Source organism: Diceros bicornis, chromosome X, assembly GCF_020826845.1.
Source record: "Diceros bicornis minor isolate mBicDic1 chromosome X, mDicBic1.mat.cur, whole genome shotgun sequence".
Taxonomy (NCBI): domain Eukaryota; kingdom Metazoa; phylum Chordata; class Mammalia; order Perissodactyla; family Rhinocerotidae; genus Diceros; species Diceros bicornis.
The window spans coordinates 133,734,013-133,749,658 of NC_080781.1; the positions used below are offsets into that span (position 1 = coordinate 133,734,013).

Below are 15,646 nucleotides of genomic sequence, written 5' to 3' on the forward strand. Positions count from 1 at the left end.
AGGTAGGATTTATGTCTGCCATTTTGCTATGTGTTTTCTATATGTCTTATGTATTTTTGTTTCTCAATTCATTCACTACTTCCTTGTTTTGTGTTAAACCTATTTTTTATAGTGTACAGTTTTTATTCACTCATTTCTTTTATTCTATATTTTTGAGTTATTTTCTTAGTGGTTCTCCTGGGGATTACTATTAACATCTTAATCTATAAATTTCTAGTTCAGATTAATACCAACTTAATTTCAATTGTGTCCAAAGACTTTGCTTCTTTATGGTTCTTTCCCCCATATACTAGTATCATCACAAATTACATTTTTATACATTTTTGTGTCCCTCAACATGGAATTATAATGATCATATTATGTGGTTTTCTTTTAAATCACATAAAATAGAAGAGTTACAAACAAAATACATTTACACTGTTTTTTTATTTACCTATGTAGTTACCTTTACCAGTGTTCTTTATTTCTTCATGTGGTTCCAAGTTACAAGTTAGTTTCCTTTCATTTCAGCCTGAAAGACTTCCTTTATTTCTTGTAGGGAAGGTTTGCTGGTGATGAATTCCCTCAGTTTCTGTTTATGGGAATGTCTTAATTTCTCCTTCATTTTGGAATGATATTTTTTTTCTGTATACAGAATTCTTGGTTGATAGTAGTTTTTTGTTTTTTTGTTTTCCTTTCAGTACTTTGAAAATGTTATCTTACTGCTTTCTGTCCTCCATGGGTTCTGATGAGAAATCAGCTGATCTTATTGAGGATCCCTCATAAGTGAAGAGTCACTTCTCTCCTGCTCCTTTCAAGATTCTCTCTTCATCTTTGAATAATTTTATTATGTTTTGTCTAGATATAGATCTCTTTGAGTTTATCACACTTGGAGTTCATTGAGCTTCTTGGATGTGTAGATTAATGGTTTTCATCAGATTAGGGAAATTTTCAGCCATTATTTCTTCAAATATTATATCTACCCCTTTCTCTCTCTCCTCTCCTTCTGGAACTACCATTATGCATATGTTGGTACACTTAATGTTGTCTCATAAGTCAGTGAGCATATGTTCATTTTTCTTCATTCTTTTCTCTTTTTGTTGCTCAGACTGGATAGTCTCAATTAAACTAACTTCAAGTTACCTGATTCTTTCTTCTGCTTACTCATATCTTCCATTGAGCCCCTCTTGTGAATTTTTCATTTCAATTATCAGATTTTCAACTCCAGAATTTCCATTTGGTTCCTTTGTATAATTTTGTTCTCTTTATTGATATTCTCTATTTGGTGTGATATTGTTCTCACACTTCCCTTTAGTGATTTAGAAATGATTTCATTTAGCTCTTTGAACATATTTAAAATAGCCAATTTAAAGTCTTTGTCCAGTAAGTCCAATTTCTGGGCTTCTTCAGGGACTGTTCCTATTGATTGCTTCTATGCCTGTGTATGGGTCATACTTTCTTGTTTCTTTTATGTCACATAATGTTTTTGTTGAAAACTAGTTAGTTCAAATAATATAATGTGGCAACTCTGGAAATCAGATTCTCCTCACTTTATTGGGTTTTTGTTGTTATTGTTGTTGCTGCTGCTGCTGCTGCTTATTGTAATTGTCATTGTTTGATTGTTTAGTGACTTTTCTGAACTAGTTTTGTAGATTACAGAATACACAATAAGTCTGTATTCTTTGTTATGTGTTGCCACTAAAGTCTCTCTTCTTTTAGCTTAGCAGTCAGCTAATGACTGGACAGAGATTTCCCTGACCATGGTACGATACTGCTCCAGCCCAAATTTTCTTAGCAAGAAAGTGGCCTAATTTGCATTGTGTTTGTAGCATCCAAACACCATTATCTTAGACCTTAGGACTACTATCAATAACTTTTATTAGGATGAATTTAGGGTTCTTCTGAGGTCATTTAGTTGCTTCCTGCTTAGTGTGGAAGAAAGCAACCACCGCTGTGAAGTATATGGCCTTGGGGTGGTTTCTTTGTCCACCTTTTATTAGAAGGTTACCCTGTCAACCAACATACATCACATCTTTCCACATTCAAGTTCTGTCAATCTAAACACTGATGTCATCACACACACACACACACACACACACACACACACACACACACAGAGAAACACCAACCCCTTTTTTCTCCTTGCCCATGGGTTAAAATGTTAAGAATGGAAATTTTTATTCAGTGCTCAGTGTTCACCCAGTCTTTATCCCCAGTGAGGTCTGGCTGAATATGGACCTGTCACTGTGGCTCCCAACTCTCCAGAAGCTCACCTTCTCCCTCCTCACACACCTGTCTCTTCCTTTCCTTCCCTTCTTCTTCAGATCAGAGAACTTGCAGAAACACACACACACACACACACACACACATCTCCTAGAATAAGGGGATTTTCAAAACTTTTTGATTTTATATTAATCACCACCATCTCTGTTCCATGATGGTGTTGTATCATGTAGGAGTGTCACTTTGTAGGGTCTCTTGGGCCTGGCCTCAATGCTTTTGGCTTAGGCTACTATTCAGTCTTTTTAATAGTCAAATCTTCTTGGCCTTTTTTACTCTCTTCACCTTTCTTGGAATTTTTTACTCTCTTCACCTTTCTTGGAATTTTTGTACTAGTAGAAGAGGATTTTTTTCTTGAACTCCCATGAAGCAGTCTTTTTATTCCCTCTGTATTTTTTCCACCTGGCAGGGAAACACGGTGATCTCAGAAGGGCACTGGGTTGGAGGATGAAGATGGTGACTGAATGGGAAGGAGGGCTTCATGAGAAGGGGCACAGGCTAATGAGGGGTTTTATGCCAGGCAAGGAAAGGGTAGGAGTCTTTGTGGAGGGGGAATCAATGGGAAAGAAGAGGAGGAGCTTGAGCGAGGTAGTCTCACCTTGCCACCACCTCTGGACCTGGGCTGACAGGGGTTCTTCCTCTTCTTCTCTTTTGTGTTTAGGGTTAATTGTTTTGTGCTTGGGTTGGTTGTTTCATAACTGTGCTTGGTTCCTCTGGTTTCCTAGTAACTTTAGGCATGTTGAAACCTCCTAGTGGTCTTCTCCAGAGCTCCTAACCACCCTATAAAATACCCCTTGCCAGGACAATGAGGACCCACACCCTTCAGCTTTGTTTGTTCAGCTAGGCACTTCCTCCAGCCAGTAGGGCATGTGAGGTGGCTTAGACATCACAAAGCACCACTCCTGGCTCCTCAATGTGGCTGGGGATGCTGGGGAAACCAAGATGCTCTGCTTAGAGAGAGTGGGCATTTCCTCAACATCCCCCTAAAGAGCTTTCCCAAACTTACCTGCGATCCCTTCTCATCATCTGCACACATGGCAGGAAGAGGGTGTTTCCTCCAAGTCCTTCCCCATAGCCGCTCCCATTATTTGTTTCATTCTGTTTCCTCCCATCCTTCACCATTATATAGTATTTTGGATGTCTTACCTAAAATCTTTCCAAGATAATGTGACTATATTTAAGTTTCTATTGAGATGCGAATCATCCCACTTCCCTTAAACGGTTTTCTCTTATGCACCTTGAAGACCATTCACTTCTTGGCTCCTACCAGGAAACTTTCCCATCCCATCTCCTCTTCCAAGTGTCTATGTAGATTTCCTCAGTTTTCTATTCTCCAGTCTGAAATCGCTGCCTTTATCAGTAATCAAAACAGTGTGGTATTAGCATAAGGACAGACATATAGATCAATGGAATAGAACCGAAAGTCCAGAAATAAACTCATATATCTATAGACAATTGATTTTTTCTTTATCCATTCATCCGTTGATGGGCACTTAGGTTGTTTCCAAGTCTTGGCTATTGTGAATAATGCTGCAATGAACATAAGGGTGCATATATCTTTTCGAATTAGTGTTTTTGTGTTCTTTGGATAAATACTCATAAGTGGAATAGCTGTATCATATGGTATTTCAATTTTTTGAGGAATCTCAAAGAGAGGAAATTCTGACACATGCTACAACATGGATGAACCTTGAGGACATTATGCTAAGTGAAATAAGCCAGTCACAAAAAGACAAACACTGTATGATTCCACTTAAATGAAGTACTTAGAGTAGCCAAAATTATAGAGACAGAAAGCAGAATGGTGGTTGCCAGGGGAGGTGGGGAGGGGGACATAGGGAGTTGCTGTTCAATAGGTATAGAGTTTCAATTTTGCAAGATGAAAAAATTCTAGAAATCTGTTGCACAACAATATGATATTGTTAACACCATTGAACTATACACTTAAAATGGTTAAGATGGTAAATTTTATGTTGTGTGTTTTTTAACCACAATTTAAAAAAATAAAGTAAAGCACTGTAAAAATTTTTTAAAAGAAAGAAAAGAAAAGGAATGTTTACTGTTGGGCCACAAGCAATCAGAAGAGCTGGCAGCTGGGAAACCATGTGGTACTAACACAGCTCTAAAGTCTATCTCCTCTATTTGCTCTGGCATCAGAGTCCAGCTTCTCACCTAAAGTCCAACACAGTGGTCCTCCACCTTGGTTTCATTTTGGAATAACCTGAGGAGATTTAAAAATTTCTGATGTCTGAGCCCCATCCCTAGAGATTCTGACCTACTTTGTCTGGGGTATGGCCTGGTAACTTAAAAAACAAAAGCAAAAAGAAATGATTCTATACTACAGCCAAGATGGAGGACTACTGATATAAAGAGATTCAGAGTTAGCGTGCAGGTCTCCTTGGGGACTTTTGATGGTTTCCAGACTTTATGAACTTTAAGGGGCTGAAGTAATGTAGCTGGTAACGATGGAGAGGACACAGAATCAGCTGAGTTTGGTCATGATTGGAGTGGTTGGGGGGGTCAAGGGTAACTTCCAGGTTTCTGGCTTGAACAACTAGAAAGATGGGAGTGTGATTCCATCAGGTGGGGAAGACTGGAGAGAGGACCAGTATTTGCAGGGGAAGACCATGGGCTCAATTTACGAGACTTAAGGAGCTTGGGATGCCTATTAAATGTCCATGTAGAGACGGTGAATGGGGAATTGGCTATCGTAGTCAGGAGCTTGGGGAGAGCTCCACGGCAGAGGTAAATCTGTATATCATTGAAAGATATAGGGATTGGTGAAATCACCCTGGGAAGGAAGTGTAGAGTGAGAAAAGAGAGGTCAGAACATGGCTCTCGTGTATTCCAATACTGGCACGGGAAACTGAAAAAAGAAGTGATTTTAAAAGTGGTAAAAATAGAAGGAGGAAGTCAAGATGGCGGCGTAGGCAGACTCTGAACTCACCTTCTCCCGCGGACACAGCCAATTTACAGCTACTCGTGGAAAAATTACCCCTGATACAGAACTGAAAACTGGATAAGAGGAACTCCTGCAACAACGGACAATCCTAACTGAGGTAGAAGAGGCAGAAACTCCCTTCTGGAGAGGAAAAACGCCGCCTTCACAAGCCGCAGTGCCTCACGGCCGCCCAGGAGCAGCCCACAGGTGTGCAGCCCTCCCTGGAGGAGCAGGGCCCTGAGCCCGGGAGCGCCCCCGTTGTGGGCATTTTGTGGACCCAGCACAATCGAGACAAGTGGCATAATATCTGACTTTGCCTGCTACTAAAACATTGCGGGATACCCCCAGAAAAGCTGGTTCACAAAGAAATTAAAACCGGCTCTTAAAGAGCACACACGCAAACTCACCCGGTTCAGAAAGCAACCTAAAATCACCAGAGAGAAAGGTGCACAGTGCTTTGGTGAAAGGAGACTCACCTGATAGGCCCTGTGTGCATCTCAGTGAGAGGTGGGACCTCTCTAGGGACTGGGACATTGGTGGCGGCCTTTGTTGTGGCCTGGTGTGGGCGTGCTGACACAGACGCCATTGGAGTTCTCCCTGGGGCCTGCTAGCCCAGGTTCTGCCCCACCTGCTAGAGCACCGATCTAATCCAGCTCAGCAAGGGCAGGCAGCCCACCCTAGAGACTGGCCCCATCCAACAACAAGCCCTCAGGCAACTTGTGGGCCTGCATAGATTGGTGACTGGATTATCAGCAGCTTGGCAATGGAGCCCACTTCAGCGGGGCAGGGCATGCACAAGGAGCATGTGGAGAGTGTGGGGCAGTTGTGGAGTGTGTGGGGCTCCCGCCGTGGAGAGACCGGGTCTGCTTGAGGAGGTTGGGGCACACACGGGGCAGGACTGTGTTGACTGTGTGTGTGGACCTGTGGATGGCAGGGCTTGTCAGCTGCAGAAGACTTGTGCTTCTCAAAGACCCACATAGGGGGTTTGCCCCACCTTCCAAGCCTGAAACAATTGGGTGCTCCCGTGCCTGAGGCCAGCCCCACACAGCTGCAATCCTCAGAGAGCTGACAACAGACCTAAAGGCTGGAGGTTTACAGCAATTGTAAGCCCCTCAGCCTAACAACCTGCCACACTGGGGGCCGACTCACTTAAAAGAAATACTGCAACACAAATGTGGTATTAGATCTTGTAGCCAACTGTGCTGGGGCTCCCTACACCTGATAAAGAGACTGAAGGGCCCACAACAACTATAAGCAGCTGAGCATTACAACAGCTGGCTAGGAGCATAACTCGGCCTCCCTGGGTGCCTACAGGGAGAGCAAACAGGCCACAACAGAAGGACACACATAGCCCACACAGGGGTCACCCCTGGAACACTGAGAACTGAGGGAAGCACACGGTAGGCCTCCTAAGCCATCACTTACATAAGGTCACCTATCCAAGAGCAGGAGATGTAGGTGACCTACCTAATACATAGACACAAGCACAGGGAAAGAGGCAAAATGAGGAGGCAAAGGAATACATTCCAACGAAGGGAACAGGACAAAACCCCAGAAAAGGAACTAAGTGAAACAGAAATGAGCAAGCTACCTGACAGAGAGTTCAAACTAAGAGTGTTAAGGATGCTCACTGATGAGGGGAAAAGAATAGATGAACTCAGTGAGAATGTCAACAAAGAAATGGAAGATATAAAAAAGCACCAATCAGAAATGAAGAATACAATACTGGAAATGAAAAATTCACTAGAGGGACTCAAAAGCAGAGTAGAGGGTACAGAAGAATGAATCTGTGAGCTGGACGAAAGACTAGAAGAAATTACCCAAGCCGAACAGTTAAAAGAGAAAAGAATTAAAAAGAGTGAGGACAGTCTAAGGGACCTCTGGGACAACATCAAGGGCATTAGCATCCGTGTTATACGTGTCCCAGAAGGAGAAGAGCGAGACAAAGGGGCAGAGAATCTATTTCAAGAAATAATAGATGAAAACTTCCCTAACCTAAGGAAGGAAACAGACATCCAGCTATAGGAAGCACAGAGAGCCCCAAACAAGATAAACCCAAAGAGGCCCACACCAGGACACATCATAATCAAAATGTCCAGAATTAAAGATAAAGAGAGAATCCTAAAAGCCACAAGAGAAAGTCAAGTTACATACAAAGGAAACCCCATAAGGTTATCAGCTGACTTATCAGCAGAAAACTTACAGGCTGGAAGAGAATGGTGAGATATATTTAAAGTGCTAAAAGGAAAAAACTTACAGCCAAGAATACTCTACCCAACAAGGTTATAATTCAAAATGGAAGGAGAGATCAAAAATTTCCAAGACAAGCAAAAATAAAAGGAGTTTGTCACCAAGAAATCAGTGCTACAAGAAATGTTAAAGGGACTGATTTAAGGGGAAAAGAGAAGACCACAAATAGGAAAAATTATCTATTTCCATGATAAGAGGGTAATGGATACAAATGCACAAAAAAGAGGTTAGATATGATATCAAAAACATAAAAGGAGGGAGGAGGGGGATTAAAGAGTAGAGCTTTCAGACAGAGGTCAAACTAAAGAGAACATCAATTCTGTATAGAAGAAGTAAGGAACAGAGAAGGACTACTAAAACACTGAGAAAAAAAAGTTAAAAAATGGCAGTAAGTACATACTCCTCAATAGCTACTTTAAATGTCAGTGGACTAAATTCTCCAATTAAAAGGCATAGGGTGGCTGATTGGATAAAAAAAACAAGACCCATATATATGCTGCATACAAGAGACACACTCCAGACCTAAAGACACTCACAAATTGAAAGTGAAGGGATGGAAAAAGATACTCCATGCAAATGGCAATGAAAAGAAAGCTGGGGTAGCAGTACTCATATCAGACAAAATAGACTTTAAAACAAAAACTGTAAAAAGAGACAAAGAAGGGCATTACATAATGATCAAGGGAACAATCCAACAAGAGGATATAACACTTATAAATATCTATGCACCCAATGTAGGTGCACCTAAATATATAAAGTAATTATTAACAGACATAAAAACAGAAATAGACAGTAACACAATAATGGTAGGGGACTTTAACACTCCACTTACACCAAGGGATAGATCATCCAAACAGAAGATTAATAAGGAAACATTGGCCTTAAATGATACACTAGAACAGATGGACCTAGTAGATATATACAGAGCATTCCATCCAAAAACCAAAGAATACACGTTCTTTTCAAATGCACATGGAACATTCTCCAGGATTGATCACATATTAGGCCGCAAAAAAAGTCTCCATAAATTTAAGAAGATTGAAATAATGCCAAGCATCTTTTCTGACCACAACGGTATGAAACTAGAAATCAACTATAGGAAGAAAATCAGAAAAGCCACAAATACGTGGAGATTAAACAAAATGCTACTGAACAACGACTGGGTCAAGGAAGAAACAAAGAAGAAATAAAAAATACCTGGAGACAAATGAAAATGAAAATATGACATGCCAGAATTTATGGGATACAGCAAAAGCAGTTCTAAGAGCGAAGTGGATAGCAATACAGGCCTATCTCAACAAACAAGAAAAATCTCAAATAAACAATCTAAAAATGCACCTAAAGGAACTGGAAAAAGAAGAACAAACAAAGTCCTAAATCAGTAGAAGAAGGGAAATAATAAAAATCAGAGCAGAAATAAATGAAATAGAGACCAAAAACACAATAGAAAAAATTAATAAAACCAAGAGCTGGTTATTTGAAAACATAAACAAAATTGACAAACCTTTAGGTAGACTCACCAAGAAAAAAAGAGAGAAGGCACAAATAAGTAAAATCAGAAATGAAAGAGGAGAAATTACAACAGACAGCTCTGAAATACAAAAGATTATAAGAGAATACTATGAAAAGCTATATGCCAACCAATTCGACAATCTGGAAGAAACGGGTAAATTCTTAGAATCATACAACCTTCCAAAACTGGATCAAGAAGTAGAGAATTTGAATAGACCAATCACCAGTAAGGAGATTGAAACAGTAATCAAAGACCTCCCCAAAAATAAAAGTCCAGGACCAGACGACTTCCCTGGTGAATTCTACGACACATTCAAAGAAGACTTAATACCTATCCTTCTCAAACTCTTCCAAAAAATTGAGGAGTGGGGGTAGCTCCCTAACTCATTCTATGAAGCCAGCATTACCCTGATACCAAAACCAGACAAGGACAACACACAAAAAAAGAAAACTACAGGCCAATAGCACTGATGAACATCGATGCAAAAATCCTCAACAAAATACTAGCAAATTGCATACAACAATACATTAAAAAGATTATACACCATGATCAAGTGGGATTTATTCCAGGTATGCAGGGATGGTCAACATTCACAAATCAATCAATGTAATACACCACATTAACAAAATGAAGAATAAAAATCATATGATCATCTCAATGGATGCAGAGAAAGCATTTGACAAGATACAGCATCCTTTTATGATAAAAACTCTGAATAAAATGGGTATAGAAGGAAAGTACCTCAACATAATAAAGGCCGTATATGACAAACCCACAGCTAATATCATCCTCAATCGTGAAAAACTGAAAGCTATACGTCTAAGAACAGGAACCAGACAAGGATGCCCACTGTCACCACTCCTATTTAACATAGTACTGGAAGTCCTAGCCAGAGCAATCAGGCAAGAGAAAGAAATAAATGGGATCCAAATTGGAAAGGAAGAAGTGAAACTGTCACTATTTGCAGATGATATGATTTTATATATAGAAAACCCTAAAGAATCCATCAGAAAACTTTTAAAAGTAATAAACGAATATGGTACAGTGGCAGGATACAAAATCAACATACAAAAATCAGTTGCATTTCTATACACTAACAACGAAGTAGCAGAAAGAGAAATTAAGAATACCATCCCATTTACAATTGCAACAAAAAGAATAAAATACCTAGGAATAAACTTAACCAAAGAGGTGAAAGAGCTATACACGGAAAACTATAAAATACTGATGAAAGAAATTGAAGAAGACACAAAGAAATGGAAAGATATTCCGTGCTCTTGGATTGGAAGAATTAACATAGTTAAGATGTCCATACTTCCTAAAGCCATCTGTAGATTCAATGCAATCCCTATCAAAGTTCCAACAACATTTTTCACAGAAATAGAACAAAGAATCCTAAAATTTATTTGGAACAACAAAAGACCCCGAATAAGTAAAGGATCCTGAGAAAAAAGAACAAAGCTGTAGGTATCACTCTCCCTGATTTCAAAATATACTACAAAGCTATAGTAACCAAAACAGCATGGTACTGGCACAAAAACAGACACACAGATCAATGGAATAGAATCGAAAGACCAGAAATAATCCCACACATCTATGGACAGCTAAACTTTGACAAAGGAGCCAAGAACATACAATGGAGAAAAGAAAGTCTCTTCAACAAATGGTGTTGGGAAAACTGGATAGCCACATACAAAAAAATGAAAGTAAACCCTTACCTTACACCATACACAAAAATTAACTCCAAATGGATTAAAGACTTGAATGTCAGACCTGAAACTATGAAACTTCTAGAAGAAAACATAGGCAGTACGCTCTTCGACATCGGTCTTAGCAACATCTTTTCAAGCACCATGTCTGACCTGGCAAGAGAAACAATAGAAAAAATAAACAATTGGGACTACATCAAACTAAAAAGCTTCTGCACAGCAAAGGAAACCATCAACAAAACAAAAAGACAACCTAACAATTGGGAGAAGATATTTGCAAACCATACATCTGATAAGGGCTTAATCTCCAAAATATACAAAGAACTCATGCATCTCAACAATAAAAAAACTAACAACCCAATTAAAAAATGGGCAAAAGACCTGAACAGACATTACTCCAAAGAAGATATACAGATGGCCAACAGACACATGAAAAGATGTTGAAAATCACTAACTATCAGGGAAATGCAAATCAAAACTACTATGAGATACCTCACGCCCGTCAGAATGGCTATAATTAACAAAACAGGAAACACCATGTGTTGGAGAGGATGTGGAGAGAAGGGAACTCTCATACACTGCTGGTGGGAGTTCAAACTGGTGCAGCCACTATGGAAAACAGTATGGAGATTCCTCAAAAAATCAAGGATAGAACTACCATATGATCCAGCTATTCCACTGCTGGGTATTTATCCAAAGAACTTGAAAACACCAATGCATAAAGATACATGCACCCCTGTGTTCATTGCAGTGTTATTCACAATAGCCAAGACTTGGAAGCAACCTAAGTGCCCATCAAGGGATGAATGGATAAAGAAGATGTGGTATATATACACAATGGAATACTACTCAGCCATAAGAAACGATGAAATCCAGCCATTTGTGACAACATGGATGGACATTGAGGGTATTCTGCAAAGTGAAATAAGTCAGAGGGAGAAGGTCAAATACCATATGATTTCCTTCATTAAGTACTAGATAATAACAGCAATAAACAAACACATAGAGACAGAGATTGGATTGGTGGTTACCAGAGGGGAAGAGGGGAGGGAGGAGGGCGAAAGGGATAATTCAGCACATGTGTGTGGTGATGGGTTGTAATTAGTATTTGGGTGTTGAACATGATGTAATGTATGCAGAAATAGAAGTATAATGATGTACACCTGAAATTTATACAATGTTATAAACCAATGTTACTGCAATAAACAAAAAATTAAAAAAAAAAAGATATACTTTCAGATATAAAAGAGAATGTTGTGCTGTGCTGAGCTGCACAGGAACAGGCAGGCATCTGTGGGACGGAAGAAACAGCCCAATGTTTTTATAAGAATTAAAGATAAAAATAGCATTTTAAATCAGTGGCACAATTGTTAATACCTTGCAAATAAAGTAAAATAAATTTAGAACACTACTTCACAAAACAAATTCAAGAATAGTTAGAGATAAACTTGAAAAGAAGGAATGGAAAAGCAAAGGAAGAAGCCATAAGACAAGGAAATAAACCTATAGGCGAATATGTATCTGTGTTTGGTGTAATGCTAAAATAAAAATATACAGTAAAAGGTAAAGATATTTGACTTGAAAAAAATTTAAACTTCTGTATGCTAGAAAAATACAAAAGTAAAATTTAAAAGCCAATAACCAAATATGATAACTATGTACTAAAATTATTTCAGTGTTCATGTTAAATTTTAAGGATTCCTTACAAATTAAGAATGATAAACATCTTAAAAAAACAGGAAAATAACATGACAAACAAAATATTATAGAGGAAGAAGGAAAAAAGTCAATAAATAATTTCGAATTGTCTGATCAAGGAAAGGCATAGTAAAATAATACTGAGACTCTGGTAGTAATGAACGGGCATGCCCAGGACCCGATCTGGGTTTCCAGTGCCAGGAAAGGAACCAGGGCTCCTCGGAGACAGGACACATTTTCATGAAAACAGACAAAACAAATCTAGAGGGTCTCAAATCAGAAGTAAAAAAAAGTGTACTGTATGTTTAAAAATAATATCCAGCGTATTACACAACCAAATGTAACATGAATGACATTTATCTGTACTGCTAAAGTTATTTTAAGTTAGATTAAAAAACTTTTTTAAAAAAGTCACACCTAAATAAATATAATATTGTCACAAAAAATAAATAAATAAAAGTGGTAAAAATAATAACAGCTAATATTTATTAGAAATTAATTTGTACTGAGCACTGTTCTCCAAGCCCTGTTCTAAAGGCTTTACTTGTTTTAACTCACTTAATCCTCACAACAACTTTATGAGTTAGGTCATCATAATAAAACATCTAATTGCATTTTAAGTTTTGACCACTGAGAGCTTTCAAGCTCATCCCTCCTCTTTTCCTTTCTGTCCCATATCTGAGCAAGTTAGGTGCTCTGTCCCTTGGCACCAGTGGGAATTTCAAACCATGAAAGGCCCAGTACCCACGCACAAACTCCCACCCCAGCTCCACTCCTCACCACAATAAAACCCAAAGCCAATCACCAACACCTCACTGCTGTTTCACCCTAAACTGAACCTCAGCTTCAGCCCTTCTCCTTGGGGAATCCTTGTGCTGTTTACTATGTGAGTAATCAACTGTTTTTCGTTTCCTGTGGCTGCTGTAATAAACTACCACAAATTTGGTGGTGTAAAACAATAGAAATTCATTTTCTCACAGTTCTGGAGTCTTAAATCAGTTTCACTTGTCTGAAATCAAGATGTCAGCAGGACTGGGCTTCCTCTGAAGGCTCCAGGGGAGAATCTGTTCTTAGCCTCTTTCAGCCTCTGATGGCTGCTGGCATTCCTTGGCTTGTGGCCACATCACTCCAATCCTCAAAACCAGCATCTTCAAACCTCTCTCTGCTCCATCTTTATATCACTTTTGTTTCTGTCTGTGTGTCACCTTTGTCTCCCTTTTATAAGGTTACATGTGACTATATTTAGGGTCCACTCAGACAATCCAGGATAAAGTCCTCATCTCAAGAATCTTAACTTAATCATATCTGCAAAGTTCCTTTCTTCAAATGAGATTACAGTTACAGGCTCCAAGGATTAGGGCCTGATGTCTCAAGGAGCTGTTTTACAGCCTACCACAGCATCCCTTGGTGCCTATGTGTCATTTGTCCTGAATCCCAAAATTATTGTATGGGGGAGGACTGCACAGTATCCAGCAGGGAATGCAAAGTACCCAAATAAAACAGTAATATTATTCCCAATTCTCAGATGACGGGGCTGATTGAACACTAGAGATTGGGAAAGTGGGGGAAGATGCATTTGGTTATGTTTTCTTTCAATTAGACCACTCTTTCATTACGTGAAAAATCTCTTGGGTCCTTGACAGCAAACAGGCAAAAAATGAAAAGGCCATCTGCAGTGCAATGAGCTAGCCTGGAAGTGTTGGAGGAAAAGGAAAAAGAAGTTGAGACCCAAAGCAGCACACCAATTCCTAGGTATAGAATGAGCTGATTATGCTGTTGAGCAGAGCAAATACCCTGAATCTAGCAAGTGGCTCCAAAGCTGTCGTGGATTTTCAGCTCTATCTATATGGAATTACAGCTACAGTTGTTATACATCATCCTACTTTTAGTAAGCAGCAGATATGCCATTTACATCAGTAGTTACTTTGACAGTAGTTACTACAATGTACTGTTTTTCATAAGTATCAGGCTTACTTGGATGTTTTGTTCTTCACAATACTTTATCAGTTCATCCTACAGTTTCTCCTGACAGTTTATCTAGCACATATGATTGTTGCATCCTTCTACATTTCTCAGTGAGTTTGGATTAAGTTCAGTTTCCCCACAGAAGTGAGAAGATCTGGGCTCAAGTTCCAATTCTGCCACTAACTTGCTGTGTGATCTGGAGCAAATCCCTCCTTCTATCTGGGTTTCGGATTTTGCATCTGAAAAACAAAGAAGGTGTGTGGCCCTGTGCAAAAGCACGCAACTCTTTATGGTGGCTGAAGCACCCTGGGCCCTCCCTGGAGAGAAATGATCTGAAAGGAAACTCTCTTAAACCACAGCACTGCTGAGCCACGTGGGAGGCTGCTGCCTTTGCAACGTCTCCAGTTGGTCCTAAACTCCACTACGTGGCCTTAGGCGAAGAAAGGCAAACATGCTTCTTTGGAATGACTGTAACAGATCTCATTCTTGGCAATTACTGTAGGTGGGAATGAGGAAATTCTTTCATGAAGAACAAAAGCATTTGTGTCTTTTCCAAGTAGTGGAAAACTGCCTAGATGGACACACCAACCTGATGGAAGACTTTGGAATGTGCAATTTGAAAAACAGGCACATGGCAATACATTGAAAGCCTCTGCCTCCTTTCTTCTCCATCTCTTTTCTTCTCCCCTGCTTGCTCCACTGTGCCCAATTTAAACAGCCTTTTCTCTGGAAACTTCAAAACTTTACCATAATAATTTTTATTGCTTTTAAGCAAGTACCAAATTAATCAGCAAAATAGTACAGCCTAATAACCAGCTTAACGTGCTCCTGGTAGACAGGAGGGTCGGGTAGGGTAAAGGGTAGACAGCCTTTAAAAAGTCTCTATTTTTTGAGGAATCTCCATACTGTTTTCCATAGTGCCTGCACCAGTTTGCATTCCCACCAGCAGTGTGTGAATGTTCCCTTTTCTCCACATCCTACCAATGTGATCTCAAAAAAATTTTTTAAAAGCCTCTTTATTCTGTACTGGCTAACCCATCTCCTTCTAGCATAGGACAGTGGGGAAAGCATGGGCTGTGAGTCTGATAAAGTCAGGCTAGAATCCCAGCTCTATTATTTCCTAACTATGTGACTTTGGGCAAATTGTTAACCTTTCTGGGCCTCCATTTCCTCATCTTTAAAATCAGTCTCATAATAGTTATTCACTATGGTAAGTGGTTTACATGGATTATATCACTTAATCCTCACAGTAGCTTCTGAGGTTGGTGTCATCTGCTTCTATCGTGAGGATTAAGTGAGATAACTCAGGTA

The 15,646-nt window shown here is 39.4% G+C and overlaps 1 protein-coding gene across 1 annotated transcript; it reads right to left on the bottom strand.

The window, feature by feature from the left end:
• Positions 1-2,491: 2,491 nt before the first annotated feature.
• On the bottom strand, positions 2,492-2,997 carry LOC131400382 (spermatid nuclear transition protein 3). Its single transcript, XM_058535125.1, is given in 4 exon segments — positions 2,492-2,643; positions 2,646-2,661; positions 2,858-2,946; positions 2,949-2,997. Coding segments are annotated over 4 exon segments (306 nt in total).
• Between the last annotated feature and the right edge of the window lie 12,649 nt (positions 2,998-15,646).